Here is a 16,183-nt window from a genome sequence, read left to right as displayed (position 1 = left end):
ATGTCAGCTCGGGACTCTCTCTTCTGGGTGAACAATCCCAATTCTCTCAGCCTTTCCTCATAGGAGAAGTACATCTTACACTTGTTATGTTCTTTGTCTAAATATCCCACAGCTGGAAGATACCATCACTCAGACTTTTGCTCTAACTGCTCCTATACTCTAAGCCTGACAGTAATTCTTCATTATGATTTGGAATTGACGTTTTACTTCTCCTTCCTTTTTTTTCCATATTTTCATGAAGTCTATGCAGTTTGTCAATCTTTTCCTGTTCTTTTAAGGGAAGTTATGAGCAGATGTGTTAGCTCCAAATCATCTCACAAATACAAAACTAATGAATTTTGAATGCATAAAAATTATTTTTAAAAACCATTTTTGGTCAGATTACATTAAAAAAAATTCTTAATCAGCTACCACATCTACTTACATATTATTAGGACCAATGAATTTTTTCTCTGTCTAATTCACATGTCACTTGATATGTTTCTACCAACGTGCATGTGCTTTCACATGCTTGGGAAGACTTCTCACTGAGTATCCTTAAAATTAACTCATCATCTTCCTTCAACTTTTACCTTAACCTTTATAGTAATTTGAATCCAAATTCTTAATTGCTGTTGAAACAGACCCTATTTTGCTTTGGTTACACCTTCCAGGAGACTGTATTAGAAGGAACTATATAATTATTAGGGGCACAAAAAGGTTGTTGATATATAGTTAGTCACACATACTAAACTCCAAAGTGAATAAAATTCTCATACATGCCATATGAATTTTTCTATTCTCATTTACTGATGTTAAAATAAAACAGTTTTTTTATAAACTACTTATTAACCTGCTTTTCTGTCAAAGGAATGTGAAGGTCAAAATAATTAAAACTATTCCCCCACAAACAAAACAGAGAAATGACATGTGTATATCAGTAACAATAATATGATAAACATTCTTTGCACTTCACTGTATTTTCTCCAATTCTGAATACCAAAAGCATGTGCATCCATGAAGCTGTTAGTCCAAACAGAAGAACATAACTGAAGTTAGATGACTGTGAAAAGCAAGACTCTAGTAAGCTTAAAAAGATGGCTTATTCTCTCCCCCCACGATTAACATAGTGAAATCTACAGCATATTTTATCAAATATACATAAAAAAATATAAAATGCCCAAAACCTTTACATGTATTTTTCAAAAAATAATGTAGTATTCTAGATTAAAAAAAAGGCTTCATCCACAGTAGTAAACTTTTTTACCAATCTGTCTGTTTTCTTTCACAATTTGATGCAACTTTTTCCCACAATCCTTGCAGAAAGTGAAACAATATACCCTTTTGAGGAAAAATTTGGGAAATCCTTCCCGTTAAGTAATAATTTAAGGAAACTTTTATAGATGTGTAACTGGAAAAAACCCACAAACCTACTATAGCTACTTCAGTTCACCTGGGTGACAATATTCCTGAACTAACTGCCTGAGTATAACACCCTATTCTGAAGACCTCCTTTGTTCAGCTCTAAATAATATCTAAATGGTATCATAGCCAAAACAAACCTTACTGAAAAAAAGTTCTATAAGGACGGTATTAGCTGAACAGAATTCGACAAATAGTGAACTGTGGACTGAAGAAGAGAACATGGTACTTAAAAATTCTGATATCTCATATACATCAGATCTAAGCTTCAAAATGAGAAACATCTCCATTCTGTGCTTTTACAATATAGTTAAAGAATCAGTACAAAAAACCAACCCAGATAAAACCATATAAAGCTCAGAGAACCAGTCTGGAGGCTAGCAGTGGATCACTATTTACACATTTCAGTATTTTTAAAATAATGTTATGTTAAATGAATTGCAATTACAGTAGCAGTGCACTCATACAGAATGTCAGGAAGAAACCCACCTGTCTGCTCACATGCTGTCTCACACTTGGAGCTGAGCAGGCACTACTGTGTTGTGGCAGGTCCCGTGACAGACCTGGCTAGAGGCTAAGCTGATCCCCAGCTCCAGTTCCCACCTGCCAATACAATCTTTGTTTTCAACTAAATCAGCTTCCTTGACTTGTTTACAGCACATCACGACTGTTAATAACGTTACAGGAAATGGGTTGCTAGGAGGGGCTAGGATCATTAAGAGGGTTTGACTCCACTATTTGGTAAATAATGTGATTTTTTTTAACCCAACAATTTAAACCGTTTGAAATTCATAATCCTACTACAGGTCATCCATTGACTTTTCAAGCAGCTCTGGGTAGTGTCTGCGAAATAACAGTATTCTAGTGGAAGCTAAGCCCCAGAACAATTGCAAACCAACCAACCAGCAACATACATGCAGATTCCCACACAGAGAAGCAAATGACACAGTGGAAAAATGTCTTTGTTTTAAGCTTTTGACAGCTTGCGTGTCAAACAAAACGACACTTTCCAGCTTGGTCACGTCCTACCCATTCCCCTTCTAAATGCAAAAAAATCCTAACTTTATTTAGCAAGGGATGGAGATGAATGACAACAGTAGAACTGAAGGAAGTGCATCCTGCTAAAAAACACAATGCACTTTAACTTATGTAATTGCACAGTGGGATAAAGAGGTCCCCCCTTTTTTTCCAGAAAGCCTTATTAGGCCTCTGAGTAAAAACACAGAAAGATTCTTGAAAATAATCTTTTCCATGCTTGGGCTTATTCATCTTTAAGATGTACATAGCCAATGCATGAGGAAAAATGAGGAAAACTATTAGATCCAGTACCCAGAATGGCTCACATCTGCATGACCTGTATAAAGGTTTTTTTATCACACTTATCTTAAGAAGTAATTAAATGCTTTAAAAACAGCACAAGCAGAAAGATGTTAACATATTCCACTTGCAAGTTTGTCATGTATTTCAGTCAGACTGTGAGAATAATTAATCCTAAATTTGCTGTGACTTGCACGTTGCTGAAGGAATTGTATGACTATGAGCAACTTTCACATTTAGATGGAATTTTAATACATCTTCTAATCCTATTTAGGGGGAAAGACAAACACAGGACAGTTCTGCTTATAGAAGTCTGCTTAGAATGGCAACTCGGGTCTTTATCCTAAATCTAAATGAAGAAAAGAATGTATGGGAAAATGTTTAAGTGACCAAACTACCTTGTAAAAAGTAAATAAACAATGAGTCCTCCCCCACTGAGAACTAGAATAAAAGGAGCTACAAGTCAAGAGGGTAAGCAAAAAACTGAGGAATGAAATTATCAATAAATCCAGCAATTAAAACTCACCTAAGTTTTACTTCCCTTAGATCTGGCTTTATTGCACCTGTGTGGGCCACATACATGGTTTGAAAATATTAAAAGTGGGATTGAAGATAGGTAAGCTTTCAGAAAAGAGGACTAGCTTTATTTTTGACAACACAGTCTAGTTTGAAGCAGTTCTTATCACGGAACAAACACATGTTTAGAAAAATCTTACAAGATGGAATCTAAAATTACAACCTAAGGTTATAAAGACAAGCAATGAAATAAAACACAGAGAGAGTTGTTTAGACATTTGGATGATGAGAATTGTTGAATTTCACATCAGTACTATTCACTCGTCATGTGTTGCAGAGTCCGTGCAAATCTAAGTCTTCATTTCAAATTAAATGAAAACTTCAAATTATTGAAGTGGTATTAATTAGGCTCTAGTTCAGTGTGAGCATTGTTCAGCGATGTCTAGTTAACATTCCAATCTGTCTAATGCACATCAGGAGAACTTAATTGTAACATTATTTTTCTGGTGGTTTGTAGCTGAATTGATAAGAGACCTTCTGAAATAACTGAGTAGACCCTACACATGAACTGACACTGAAGCATCTGCATCTGAAGTCTACGCATGCAATAAATATTGAAAATCAACTCCCAAATACTGTAAAATTGTATTGTAATTAAACTCCAAAACATTATCAACTGATCAGAAAAAAAAAAGGTGATCTGCCCCTTCTGGTATCTAAATTAAGTATTTTACAAAATACTACAAAACTTCCTAAATCAATTCTTTTCAAAGCAAAAACTCCTGACCTGTTAGAAGAAGAAACTAAAATTGCAGACTACATTTCCAAGCCATAGAGTGACAGGATATCATGAACAAGAAAGAAGATTACACATGGAAGAGAGAAAAATTACCAGTAGCTACCATTTGATTGGTTTAACAGGATATTTTACCATTCCTCTATCATGCTTAATGGGGGGGGAGAGAATCAGCCTTAAAAAGCAAAACCCCAGTACACTGACAACATAAACAGAACCTCACCTGAAAACACAACCAAAGACTGAAGAGCAGAGAACAGTTAACCAGCTGGAACTTCAGCAAGAGCTTTTAGTTCTTTCAAAAAACCACAACTATTTATCTTGAAGATTAATGAATTCAGACAGGCTGGAGCCAACAACAAACCCCATTAAAATCCGACAATTAAAGCCAACATTAAAATCTCACCTGAGAGATAACTCTTTTTTTAACATATATAACATTGGTATATACTGATATAATATTCTTTTATAAACAGATACATACATATTCTTCTCTACTAGTTCATAAAAAGGGTTTGTTAAGTATTCACATTTGGAAAATTAAGAAGTAACAAAGACTTCATAAACTTTCATTTATAAATGTCTTCTAACTAAGCAGTAGGACAACTAGGAAACCTGAGCTAGCATACCACAACATATCACTTCTTATAAGGGAATTTAGTAAAGAATTTACTGAATAAACAAATTAATTGACTCAATGACTTTCCTGTAGGACCCGAAAGAACAGAAGAATTCTGCAAACTCATGCAATAATGGCAATCCATAGAAGTCAAAGAGCAAATTTTGGCACCTCTGCTCAGCCTCTAGAACGCTGATACAATATCTTTAAGACTCATGGCTGATACAATATCTTTAAGACTCTGACTTTAAGACAGAGGGCAGAGGAGGAAACAAACACTGCAGTGGCTAATTAAAAGAGAATCTGGAAGGTGAAGAAAATAACCTCCCCACAATATTAGGTTTGTTTACAGGATTTTCATTCTTCAAGTCACAGACCTAAAAAAAAAAAAAAATCTAGAAAATTGCTGGGAGCAGAAAGATGGAAGGAAAACAAAGTTGATTCAACAGAGCCAAGTCAATCACACACTTAAAGCATCAAAAGAAAAAAATAATACAAAAATACGCTCAGTTGAGACAATGGTATGCAAAGATTTCATACCTGTTGTCCAAATGGCTATTTGCCCCTTTTAAGGCTGGTATGATTTTCTGATTGAGTACAAAAATTCTGTCACATTAAGCCAAAGGACCAAATTTGGATACTGTAATCTAACCTTGGTTTTTGAGACAGCCTAACAAGAAACAACTCTTTTTCCATCACATCCATTTATAATCTGGACCATCTATCCAGCAACACACCAGTATACAGTAGTCCATACTTGTTTGCATAATTCGTATTATTTTGCAAGCTCCTCCTTGTTTTAACAGGATTGTGCCCAAAATACTGCATTTGCTTAAAAAAATCACTACAAAAACTCTAGAAATAGAAGAGGCAGCATTTAAAAAACAATTGCAACTACTTCTACAGAGTGTTCAGAACAGTGAGGAAAAGACTGAGATAAACTACCGTGATCTGAAAAAAGAAACAACTACTCCTACAACAGACAGATGTAAAACTGAGGATGTACAAAACTAACCTAGTAATGAATTAATAAACATGACAGATTTAATAAAAGTATTTAAGGAGAACAGATTTTATTGCTAGTGTTGCTATGTTGTCACAAGATGAGTTTTATAAAACTTCCTTATCAGTAACAAACTCAGGAAACTTTGGCTCACATACATTACAGCAGCCATAAAATCAGAACTAGTGCAAGTGTGTACAAAGTTGTAGTTTGAGTAACAGGAACATCAGATACAGAGTTCATAATGGCAGCATCCCAGCTATCCACGAGCTGGTGAGTCAGTCCCAATGGAAGAAGAAATCCTGCCAGGTCCTCCCTCCCATTTGTATTCGCCAGCAGAAGCAGCTGTAACGGCACAGTGAAAACAACAGGCAGCTCCTTCTAGTGAGAGTCAACACACAGCTTTGTTCCTGGGCGAGCCACCCATGCCAGGACGTGCCACACAGTGACCTGCCACCAGCAGCATGATGCGTTGGAGGTGCTGAGCCACACAGCCCCACCAGTATCCCAGGCTAAACTAGGACTGGGAATGAAGGTCCAACTGTCGACCAGGTGCTAATCTCTTAAGAGATCAACTACTCCCATCCCCAAACATCATGCCCCACCTAACTTTGGTGGATCCCAGACTAGCTGTACTTTCTGTGAGATTAGCAAGATTCTTGCAGTTTTAGTAGATCTGTAGGATGACCTAGTTATTTCAATACCTATAATGAAAATTAAAACTACAGAAACTACTATAAGAACACTTTTCCAGTTGTTAGGAATGACAGTAAAATTATATTAAGTAATTAAGGAAAAACTTTGAATCTGCAAAGCATATCTGCAGGTACAGCACCTAACCAAACTGGTACTGCTGCAAACAATTAACAGGAAGGTCTTGTCATTACTTGTTCTAAACCCTCATTTGCTCACACCCTTTTAGCTTCATATACTTTGTTTATCACTCCTATAAACCGGAGTGATGAACAGTTTCGAATAAAGACTGGTAGAATCATATTTGGTTAAAGAAAAAAATACCCTTCCACAACAAGTTCCTTAAAAATGTTGTATTAAAAGTCTACTTTTATTCCATAAAATGCCAGAAAGTCTTCCTAACGATCTTTCAACACTGATTTGAACATTTCTGTCCTAAATACATATATATGTAAATGGTTTCATGCTTGACATGTATATTAATATGAAAAAATAGTCCCAAAGTGACAGTATTTTACTTTTCAACTGCACTTTGACTGAATTCACAAAAAAAAGTGTGATACAGTCACCAACCTTTTCAAAGTCATATTCCAAGTGGCTTCAGTTACAAAGCCTACAGGTCAAATCACTCCAGAGGTTCACAAAAATCACAGAAGATTTTTAAAAATAAACAATTTTCAAGATTTTATTGGATTTTCCATAATTATGCAAACATTAAATAAGATTTTATTTTAATAGTGTAGATATCACTTATGTGTGTGTACATACATAAATATACCTTGCTGAAATATCAGGATCTGGTATGCTTCATAATGCTTTAAGGATGACACTGTTTCCCCAAGTCAGTCTTTTTTGTTAAGCTTCTGTAGTATTTTATAAAATGCAGTTTTTATTAAATGCAGGATGAATAAACTGCAACTGAAATGTCTTTAAAGAAAACAGGACAGAAATGTAGCTTATCAAGCCTGATACCAGCCATCAGCCTGAAATCTTTTATCTGCCTACGCCCAGAGTAGATTTCACTGATTTTTATCACAGCTAAATCTCTGATTCCAGACTCTTAAGTTCACATAGAAGATCTCTAAGTTTTAATAAACATCCTTAAAGGCAAGTTTACGGAACAGAATCAAGTCTCACTCTGACTGCCCAGGCAAGTAATTAGTCTAGAAGCAATTAAATAACCCAAGTTTGTAAGCATTTTAAAAAATACCAGTTTACTAAACTATGCAGCCAGTTTACAAATTTACTCTCTAGGAGGCAACAGCAAAGGTTTCTGACCACCCAAACACTCACATTCCATAAAGCTGCATGCATTTTGTAGATTGCATCTGGATGAGTACATATTTCTCTCCTTTAGGTACCAAACATAGTCTAAGACTCGTTGAACTACTTGGTGTCAGCCCACAGGCAGGAGAAAGACCAACTTTGTAGCTACTGGTTCCCCCTCCAGTGAAGGCAAACTTTTCTGGACTTGAGGATCAGAAGAAATCCCACTTTGTCAGAGAAAGCAAAGGCCTGTGCCGCCTCAAGACCAATGCAGACACTTTGGAAATCTGTCATCGTTAGACAAAATACTTTTCAAATATAAATGAGGTGAACCAACCTACTATATGTAAAACTGGTCTGTTAGTTGTGGCTACAGCTGCTCTGCATCACGCTGTATCCTGACTTAAAAAGAATTTAAAACTGACCCATTCTCTACATGCATAAACTTCTGCTTTCCCCTCTCAAATACTCCTACATACTGGGGACAAAAAAACCATCTCTGGCACTAGACAAAATACATTCCCAATTAAATAAAACAAGCAGTGGAAATTCCAACTTTGGTGACAATCATCATTATGCAACAGATAAAAAAACATCAAGCATTTGACTGCTATGACCAATTCCACTGCAGCTTTAAGTAGTACTGGGTGGGAAAACAGATGAAAAATAAGTGTCTTACTACTCAGATTTAAAAAAGCTAGATTGGCAGCAGTTCGGTGTATCCAGAAGCACTATTTACAAGTAGCCTGAAAAGGTGTAAAGCAAAAGGATTGAAGAGTTTTGTTGTTCTCTTTAATGGAATACAGATTACATTACTTTTTTATAAAAGAATGTCTGCAATCAAGATTGACCTGCACACAAAGCAAGCAGGTGAATATACTCTCTATCTTCCCAAAGTGTGCTTCTCACAGGAGAAGCCAGGACATTCTGCAGTGGACCCCCTGAAATGGCATTAATAAAATATGCACTACTGTGCTCTTGTGCATATGTAGTTGTTTGGGAATTTTAACAGTATTCAGTACGGAAAGCAGGTACACTGACACAAGTACCTGTAGTGTCTTCTGCACTAAACATAAGTATACACATTTATAACAATGTGTTTTCTCTCGCACTCTGGAAATTGAGTTCTTCTAAAATATAAATCTTTGATGAAAACCAAAGCAACTACATGAACTAGCAAAAGCAATTGGCCTGAAGGCTCAAAGGAAAAATCTTCCATTGAGCTCAAGGAAAATGCACTGCTTGAGCTCTATTTCCCCAAACAAGGGTTAACTTCTTAATGCATGTTTGCTATAAATACTCCATGAGCAGTGACACACTACAGGCTATTCAGAGTTATGTACAAATCTACAAGTTGTACTGCAGGTTCTGTGATGCTCTTCCCTGGTAAGGCAACTCCGTTTTCATATCTCAGCTTAATTATGTCTGTGCATCGGGCTTTACAGGCAAGACATACTGAGTAATTTATTATGGAAAAAAACCACTCTGTATCTCTACACTTCTTTGAAGAAATGGCACTTGGCTCTATAGCTAAGGATAAATTATAATCCAAAAAACCCTATAGCAAAAACTTCCACATAACGCTGCTCTGCAGTTTCAGATGGATACTGCTTAATCCAGGATCAGTACATACACTGTCACATACTATTAACCACTTAAATTTCTAGTCCAACTGAAAGTATTACTCATATAGGGAAAAGTCCACACAGAATTTGTTAACTTCTGAAAGTTGTCTTCATTAACGGAAGTAAAAAAATTAAAATTAAAATGCTGTATTAATATGTATCTGAAGGGAATTTTGAAAGTTATTAGAATGCTAGGACTGATTAAGTCTAGTAGAGGAATTCTAGCTAAAGCATATGTGCAGTGTAACTTTTTCAGGCTTGCTAGCAAGGGCCTGCATACAGAGTATTAGTGCCATGAGGAAATGCCACACGAATTTTAAAACTCACTTTGTTCCGGAAAGCCTTAAATACAAATGTCTGGATCACCCTCTTACAGTATCAATCTAAATATAAGCGAATAAATAAGAAAAACCACTCTATTTGAGCAGAGCTGAGTTCTCACAGCTACTGAGAAGAAAAATCATGCTGTGATGGTGTAAGCTTCAGGTTTTACACATCAGGTAAAAGCATTAACAAATTTTATACAACATCTACAGGGCACCAAAATTTAAGCAAAAACCCTGCCGGAACTTATGAAACAACAAAAACCAGCAAATTGCTAACACAGAGCTACTTATTTGCTCATGATGAAGACTAAACTGGTAATTTACATACTATTTTATTTTTGTGAGACTGAAAAATCTGTCCTGGAAATGACAATTATATACTGAATTTTCACTAAGGTCCTCCTAAGAAGCCTGTTAAAGCAACATCAGTAGTTCAGACTGCTGAGGTGAATTAGTATTGAGCATTAAAATAAAAATCCAACCCCCTCACAAAATAACTTATCATTGAAACATTTCAATTAATTCAAGCTGGGAGGAAAGGCCAAAAGATTTCCTTTAATACTCAGAAAGCACAGACACAAGAAGATTTCAGATACTGATATGAAATCTTTAAACTCAGAAAACATGTAAAGAGCCAACAAACAGTTAAAAAAAAATTGTATTGACTGTCTATATTTGCAAACACAGATTAGAGAGAACCAAATTTGTATGTTGTTACCAGTATTACCTATAAGCATAATTTTCAATTTGGGGAAAAAAAATTAAATGAATGTTTAAACCCACTCCTTCTACATGGATCACCTACAAAATATTTGTGGAAAACACTTTCAGAAAAATTTTACATCAGAATTTATATTCCTGGTAGTCTCAAACCCTCCTTAAATTTAACACCTGAAATTGACAACTAAATATAAAATGACAACCAACGGTTTAGAAATTAATGCAACTTAGAATGATTTAACTAACCCTTAAGAACAAACAAGGTTGCCAAATAATACAAGTTATTTATCGTTAAGATGCCACACACTTGCTTTTAGAACACTAAGTCCGTTCCTCAGAATATTTACTGCTGAACTGTCACACTCAGTGTTTGAAATGTTTCTATTAAAAAAGAAACACCTCAGCACATCTCATCCTATTTTAATAAGTGCTACGAAATTACTTAATCTGACCACCTGTTAAAAATACGCTCTGATTTATGTGCCAGTAGGGGCTTATGCATATGTAGTTTAAGGTGTTTGTATATATTTTTAACTTTTTCTGTTATACTATTAGAAGACGATTGAGCAAGAAGCAGAAGTGTGCCATACTTTAAAGAACTAAACCATACAGTACTAACCAGCATGCAAAGATTAATCAACAAAACCTGCTCTATCGTTCTTGTAGAACATGGGAATCCTTTCTTTTGTGCAGTAACAACCGAAACAGAATTTAAATGCCTCATCTCTGTGAATGTGTCAAATAAGATACCCTAGTTGCAACCTATCTGCTGTTCAGAAGAGACTAGAGTATTAAAAATGTTATACTGTTTGGGATGTCAATTTTAATTATTCTACTAAGATTTTCTAAGGGGAAAACAGACTTTTAGAGGAACCTGGATTAAAGCCAACTATATTACAAGTAAACAGATCACAGGTCATGCTACTCATGCTCTGGCACAGTAAAACAGTAGTTACCACACCTGAAACTTTAAATATTAATAGTCACTTCCACAAATTTGAGAAGTGCATATGAAGAACAAGCTAAAAAATTAGTTTTTTCTTTCTAGATTTTAGAAAGTTAGCTACTAACATCTGACTATATTTAACTGCATGCTGTATTACATAGTTGCTACATGAACAAATAGCTACTGGCAGGTTTAAACAAGCAAGAGAGAAGGGAAAAGTACAGGGATAGTAAAACTTCAGAGAAAAACAGTCCCAACAGAAACCTGAACAGACTTACCATGGATTCTGTTCTTCCAACAACAGAAAACCACATTTTGATCTCCGGGACTACAGATCCTTGAAAGAAAAAAAACAATTCTCCACTTCTCTTCCAGCCCTCAACAGCAACCACGGCTCTAGTCTGCTGGATTTTCCAAGATACTCATCAAGATAACTCGGAGCTGGATGCTATGACACAGTGTAGCGTTTATCAACACCAGCTATAACCAATACAATATTCAGACTCTTACGTAATCAGTTATGCTGTTCTGACTCCCATCTACTTTAGAGGCTTTATTAAACTCTGAAAACTGCTAGAAAAAACAAAAAGGGAGCCCTTTTGTACTAAAGACAAAAAAACCTCCAAATTAAACAGGAAGTAATGTGCTGGCCCACAGATGGCTAAGTCACATGTGAAAGTCCCCAAAAAAGTGATATATTTTTAAAGTAAACTCCATGCACACACTGCTTCCAAATCATCTGGATTTCATAAAAACTTAACCACAATGTGGTTGGGAGTCTGGCAGCTTTTAACATCAAAACATCTTTCAGGGTTAGAGCAACCAAAGTCTGCACACCACCTCAAAAAGCAATACTGTTCCCTGTTCCCAATGCCCGACCACTCCTACCAACTACATTTCCATTTACCTGTTACAAAAGCTATTGCTAATAAAGCTACAGGAGTATTACTGTAAGAAAACATGCAATACCTACAAAAGGGTAGAACAACAAGTTACCTTTTTGGATCACATATGAAGCTATACAGTTTAATTTTAAATAAAAATAAAAATTGGTTTAAAGCATTCAGTTTAAGAAATGTTGTTGGGTATTTTCCCAATTTACAAAAAACTGAAACAAAATGCAAACCAATACAACACTGTTTACACTGCTCTGTCAGCTAACAGTTGTTTCACAACTAAACTTGTTTTCTCTGCTATGTTTGCATATAGTGTACACACTTCCTACGTATTTGCTCAAAGGGGCTGCCCTGCCTCAGAAAACACCCTTACAGCAAAGTGAGGTGAACTAGGTGATGCACTGTAGTTCTGCTCTCTCTGGCAGTCCTGGCAGGCCTTTAAAACTTCTAACTAAACAAAATATGAGTAGCTGTGACGTAGAAGTAACACACTTCAACATTCTACCTATCACTAGGTGGGAAGAGGATCCAATACAGGGTTCCACAGGGACCTAACACTGTCATCTACTACTTGACTCATCTCTTTATCTTTTGTTTTTACATTCGCGTACACATGCTTGCAATCACCTAGTATCCCATGGTGATATTTCCATCATAAGAACAAGCAGGTGCACAGCATTTCAATGAAAGTTGCACCCCTTCTCTGCTTGTATAACCTTAGCTCCAACTTCAATTCTCTGTTTTCCAACTGCAGCAGAGAAGGTGTGGCAATCATTTGATGATTAAGAACATCTGGTGTAAAGGCATATATAAGGTATTGTATCTTATTTCCCCATTAGAAACTTTCATCTACAAAATCCTGCAAATAAAATAAAAAATAATAAAAACTCAAGTAATTAGATGATAAATTTGTTAGATGTTTCCTCAGAGATGAGCACAGGTTACTAGGAAAGTGTACATTTTTCTGCAATGGTAGAAGGAAGAAAACCAGTCCATTGGAATTATTTTTCTTTATAATCTCAAGAATCTGCCCATTTCATCCATCTCTAGAATATTCACCAAACTATAAACTTCATCAAAAGCCAGTGACAAGTATGAGGAGCCCACAAGACATAACAAGAAAGGTAGGTCAACATTGACATGCAAATGTATTCTCACAGCACATTACTGAAAGCAACTGTTTTCTCACATCACAGGATAAAAACAACTGTTTTCCTAACAAAAGCTAAACAGAACCAATGCTTCATTGGTTGGTACAGGACCACCTGTTGACCAGGCACCGAATTTTCTATTACTACAGCACTTTTGAAGCACTCTAGAAACCAATAGTTCAATAAACGTAATTGGGTCAGCAATCAAACTATGAAGGGAAGCAGCAATTATGTATTTCTGAAACTAAGTATGAGCTTTCATTTCATCAATTATATGAGCACTTGATAGCCAACCTTTACTATTAAAAAGTTAGAAAAAAATCTAAATCTATGCTCACAATTGCCTCTCCCTCTCATTTCAGATATTCTATTTAGTTAATGTTAAGAAAATTTTAACGAATTGTCTACTGGAGTTCTTCATCCATTTTCCTAAGCCAAAGTTAAAAATGAGAATTTTAATTTTTATGCAGGTAAAAGATTCATGACTTGAGACACGTAGAAAAAAATACCAGTCAAAGTCAACAAGATAGGAATAGAAAGAAAAAGTCCACTCATTATTGCTAGCTTCTCAGTCATGTTCACTCAGTTCTCTAAGCTGTTCTGCTCTGACCAAACTGAGAAAATGAATGCCTGTGTGTTCTTCCTTACTCTTTTTTTGTTTTATGAAGCCTATTACAGGAAAAACATACTAATAATTACTTACAATATGCAACTTTGAACCTCCTGAAAATAATCCTATTTAACTACTATAGCAACTTGTTTAAACACAATGCATACGATCATTTTTATCCAATGAACATTCTGATGAATTCAAATTAAGCAAAAGTTTGTATTCTACATACACGGAAACTAAACCAGTCTGCTTCTTGCTTATTTCAGACCGAGATTTAAAACATAACTGTTTTTAAATCATAATTCCAATATTATGACAGGCACACAGTAGTAAGATGAAATGCAATCACTGCCTAAACCAGTGTTGCTTCCATGACTGACCATGATAAAGAAACCATGAAATTTGTTAAATAATTGTAAAAAAACCTTCAAATCAAGCTTACACACTGACCAGTAGCACTGCTAATGCTGCTAATGGAAGTTAAATGTCAGTTGCTAAAATGAAATCTAGAGGCCAGCCAGTTTCAGTGAAAAAGGACTTTTCCCCCTGCAATATCCTATTTCACTCTAGATGAAAAATCAGATTTCAAGATTAATGTGAAGAAAAAAGTAGTTTCCACTGCACATTTTGAAACATTCAACAGAAATGCTGATGGCAGTCAGAAGTCTGATACATATTTAATTTGGTGTCAACATCTAGTATTTGCTTCTCAAATTATTAACTCACTCAACCAAATAAGAGCAGAATATTGAGTTAATTTTTTTAGAGTCTGAATTGTTTACTCAATAACTGCTGATTGTTAGCACCATACATTTGACACCAGGTATTCCCTTACAGATGTCAGAAATAACTCTTTAAAGCTGATATCATGCAAGATTACCATTTCAAGAACAGACTATGAAATGAGCGAAGTTGTAGGGAAAAAAATAGTGCTGTTTAGAAGCAATTAGCTACGTGAGATAACTTAAAAGCAGTAAAACAATTATCTTTTCAGCTCATGCACTAAAGTGCCAAGGAGGACCACAGTATCCTGAAGCTTCATGTATTACACAGTGAACAGACATTAGAAAAGACTTGTTCTATTTGTTGTACGCCACGTAACTACAACACAGACTTTTGGGTATCGCTGTTGTGTAATTTATAACAAGTTTTAAACTCAAAAGCTTGTGTCTACTATTTGATCCAGTTAATAAAGCAAAACCAACCAACTAGTGAAGTCTTCCATCTGGTGGCTGGAGCTGTATCTGCATTCTATATATTACTATCTAGTGCAACTAAGAACAGCACACACCCCCAATTTTGGCAAGTCAGGGCAAGAGGTACACCCTCCTCCACCCAGCTATTACAGCTGTAGCTCTCTAATATAAAGAAGCAAAACTGAAACCATACTTGCACCTGTACACTGTGCAAAAGAAAAGGTGTCTTCATATCAGAAAGTATATAAACTTTAATGTATACAACTGAATTATTTTATTTATCATCAATTAAAAAAACCCCCACACATTCTATTCTTTGTATTTACTGCTTTTCTTTCAGCAATAGTTCTAAATAAGCCTGTTTATTAATTCCATTTAATTACAATGCCAATTTTTATCTCTGAAAAAATTAATAAACCTGTAGCAGAGATTTGAAGTTAAATGTCAGAATAACTAAATCCATAGTATGTTTCCTTTTATATTGTCCACATCTGTGTATTTTACAGAAACATTCCCCAGTCAGAATAAAAACATGGTCAACACCATGTGTACAATAAACTAAAGGGAAATAGATTTTTTCATTAACATTTTCCACAGTAGGCTGACAAAAATAGAAGTTTTTTTCAATAAGACTTAAACAAACTGACTTCTGTACCTTGGCAGCAACAATGCTCAGTCCCATTCCGTTCTGTTTTTTTAGTGTTACAGTGATAATTTCAGGTTCTTTCCTCAAAGGCTGAGCCTATCAAACAGGAAAGGGGAAAGAAGAAAAAATTCAGACGTGCATATTTATTGCCAGGCTAGGAAAGTTACTGCGCAAAATAGTTTGTTACAAGAAACTCTTAAATTGTTAGAGCAGCAGATCTTGCATCCTAAATAATACAGCTGGTACTCCATTTTAAAGGTAGAATATCTAATATTTGATTACTATGGATTCATATTATTAAGTACTACACCTGTGTTGTAAACACTGCTGAAACTTTGAAGTTTCCCCTTTGTTCCTACTCCTCTAACTCAGTAAAGAGATTATTAATGAGTTACAATTTGAAATATAACAGGTCTATAAAATTGTAGTAACTTTTAAAGAAAACTGAAGTTT

At 35.4% G+C, this 16,183-nt stretch overlaps 1 protein-coding gene across 22 annotated transcripts in view; it reads right to left on the bottom strand.

The window, feature by feature from the left end:
- AFDN (afadin, adherens junction formation factor) overlaps positions 1 to 16,183 on the bottom strand; it is a 122,914-nt gene that overhangs the window by 26,650 nt on the left and 80,081 nt on the right. For all 22 annotated transcript variants that reach the window (XR_003526073.1, XM_027633951.1, XM_027633962.1 and 19 more), the window contains one exon: positions 15,740 to 15,826. Coding sequence is in view for 21 of the 22 variants with exons in the window: in XM_027633951.1 (XP_027489752.1) it covers positions 15,740 to 15,826 (87 nt within the window). In the remaining variant the exon portion in view is untranslated. The remainder of the gene's footprint in view (positions 1 to 15,739; positions 15,827 to 16,183) is intronic.

Source organism: Corapipo altera, unplaced genomic scaffold (genome assembly GCF_003945725.1).
Source record: "Corapipo altera isolate COAL_440 unplaced genomic scaffold, ASM394572v1 2b, whole genome shotgun sequence".
NCBI lineage: Eukaryota > Metazoa > Chordata > Aves > Passeriformes > Pipridae > Corapipo > Corapipo altera.
This window is presented reverse-complemented; position numbering and strand designations above follow the sequence as displayed.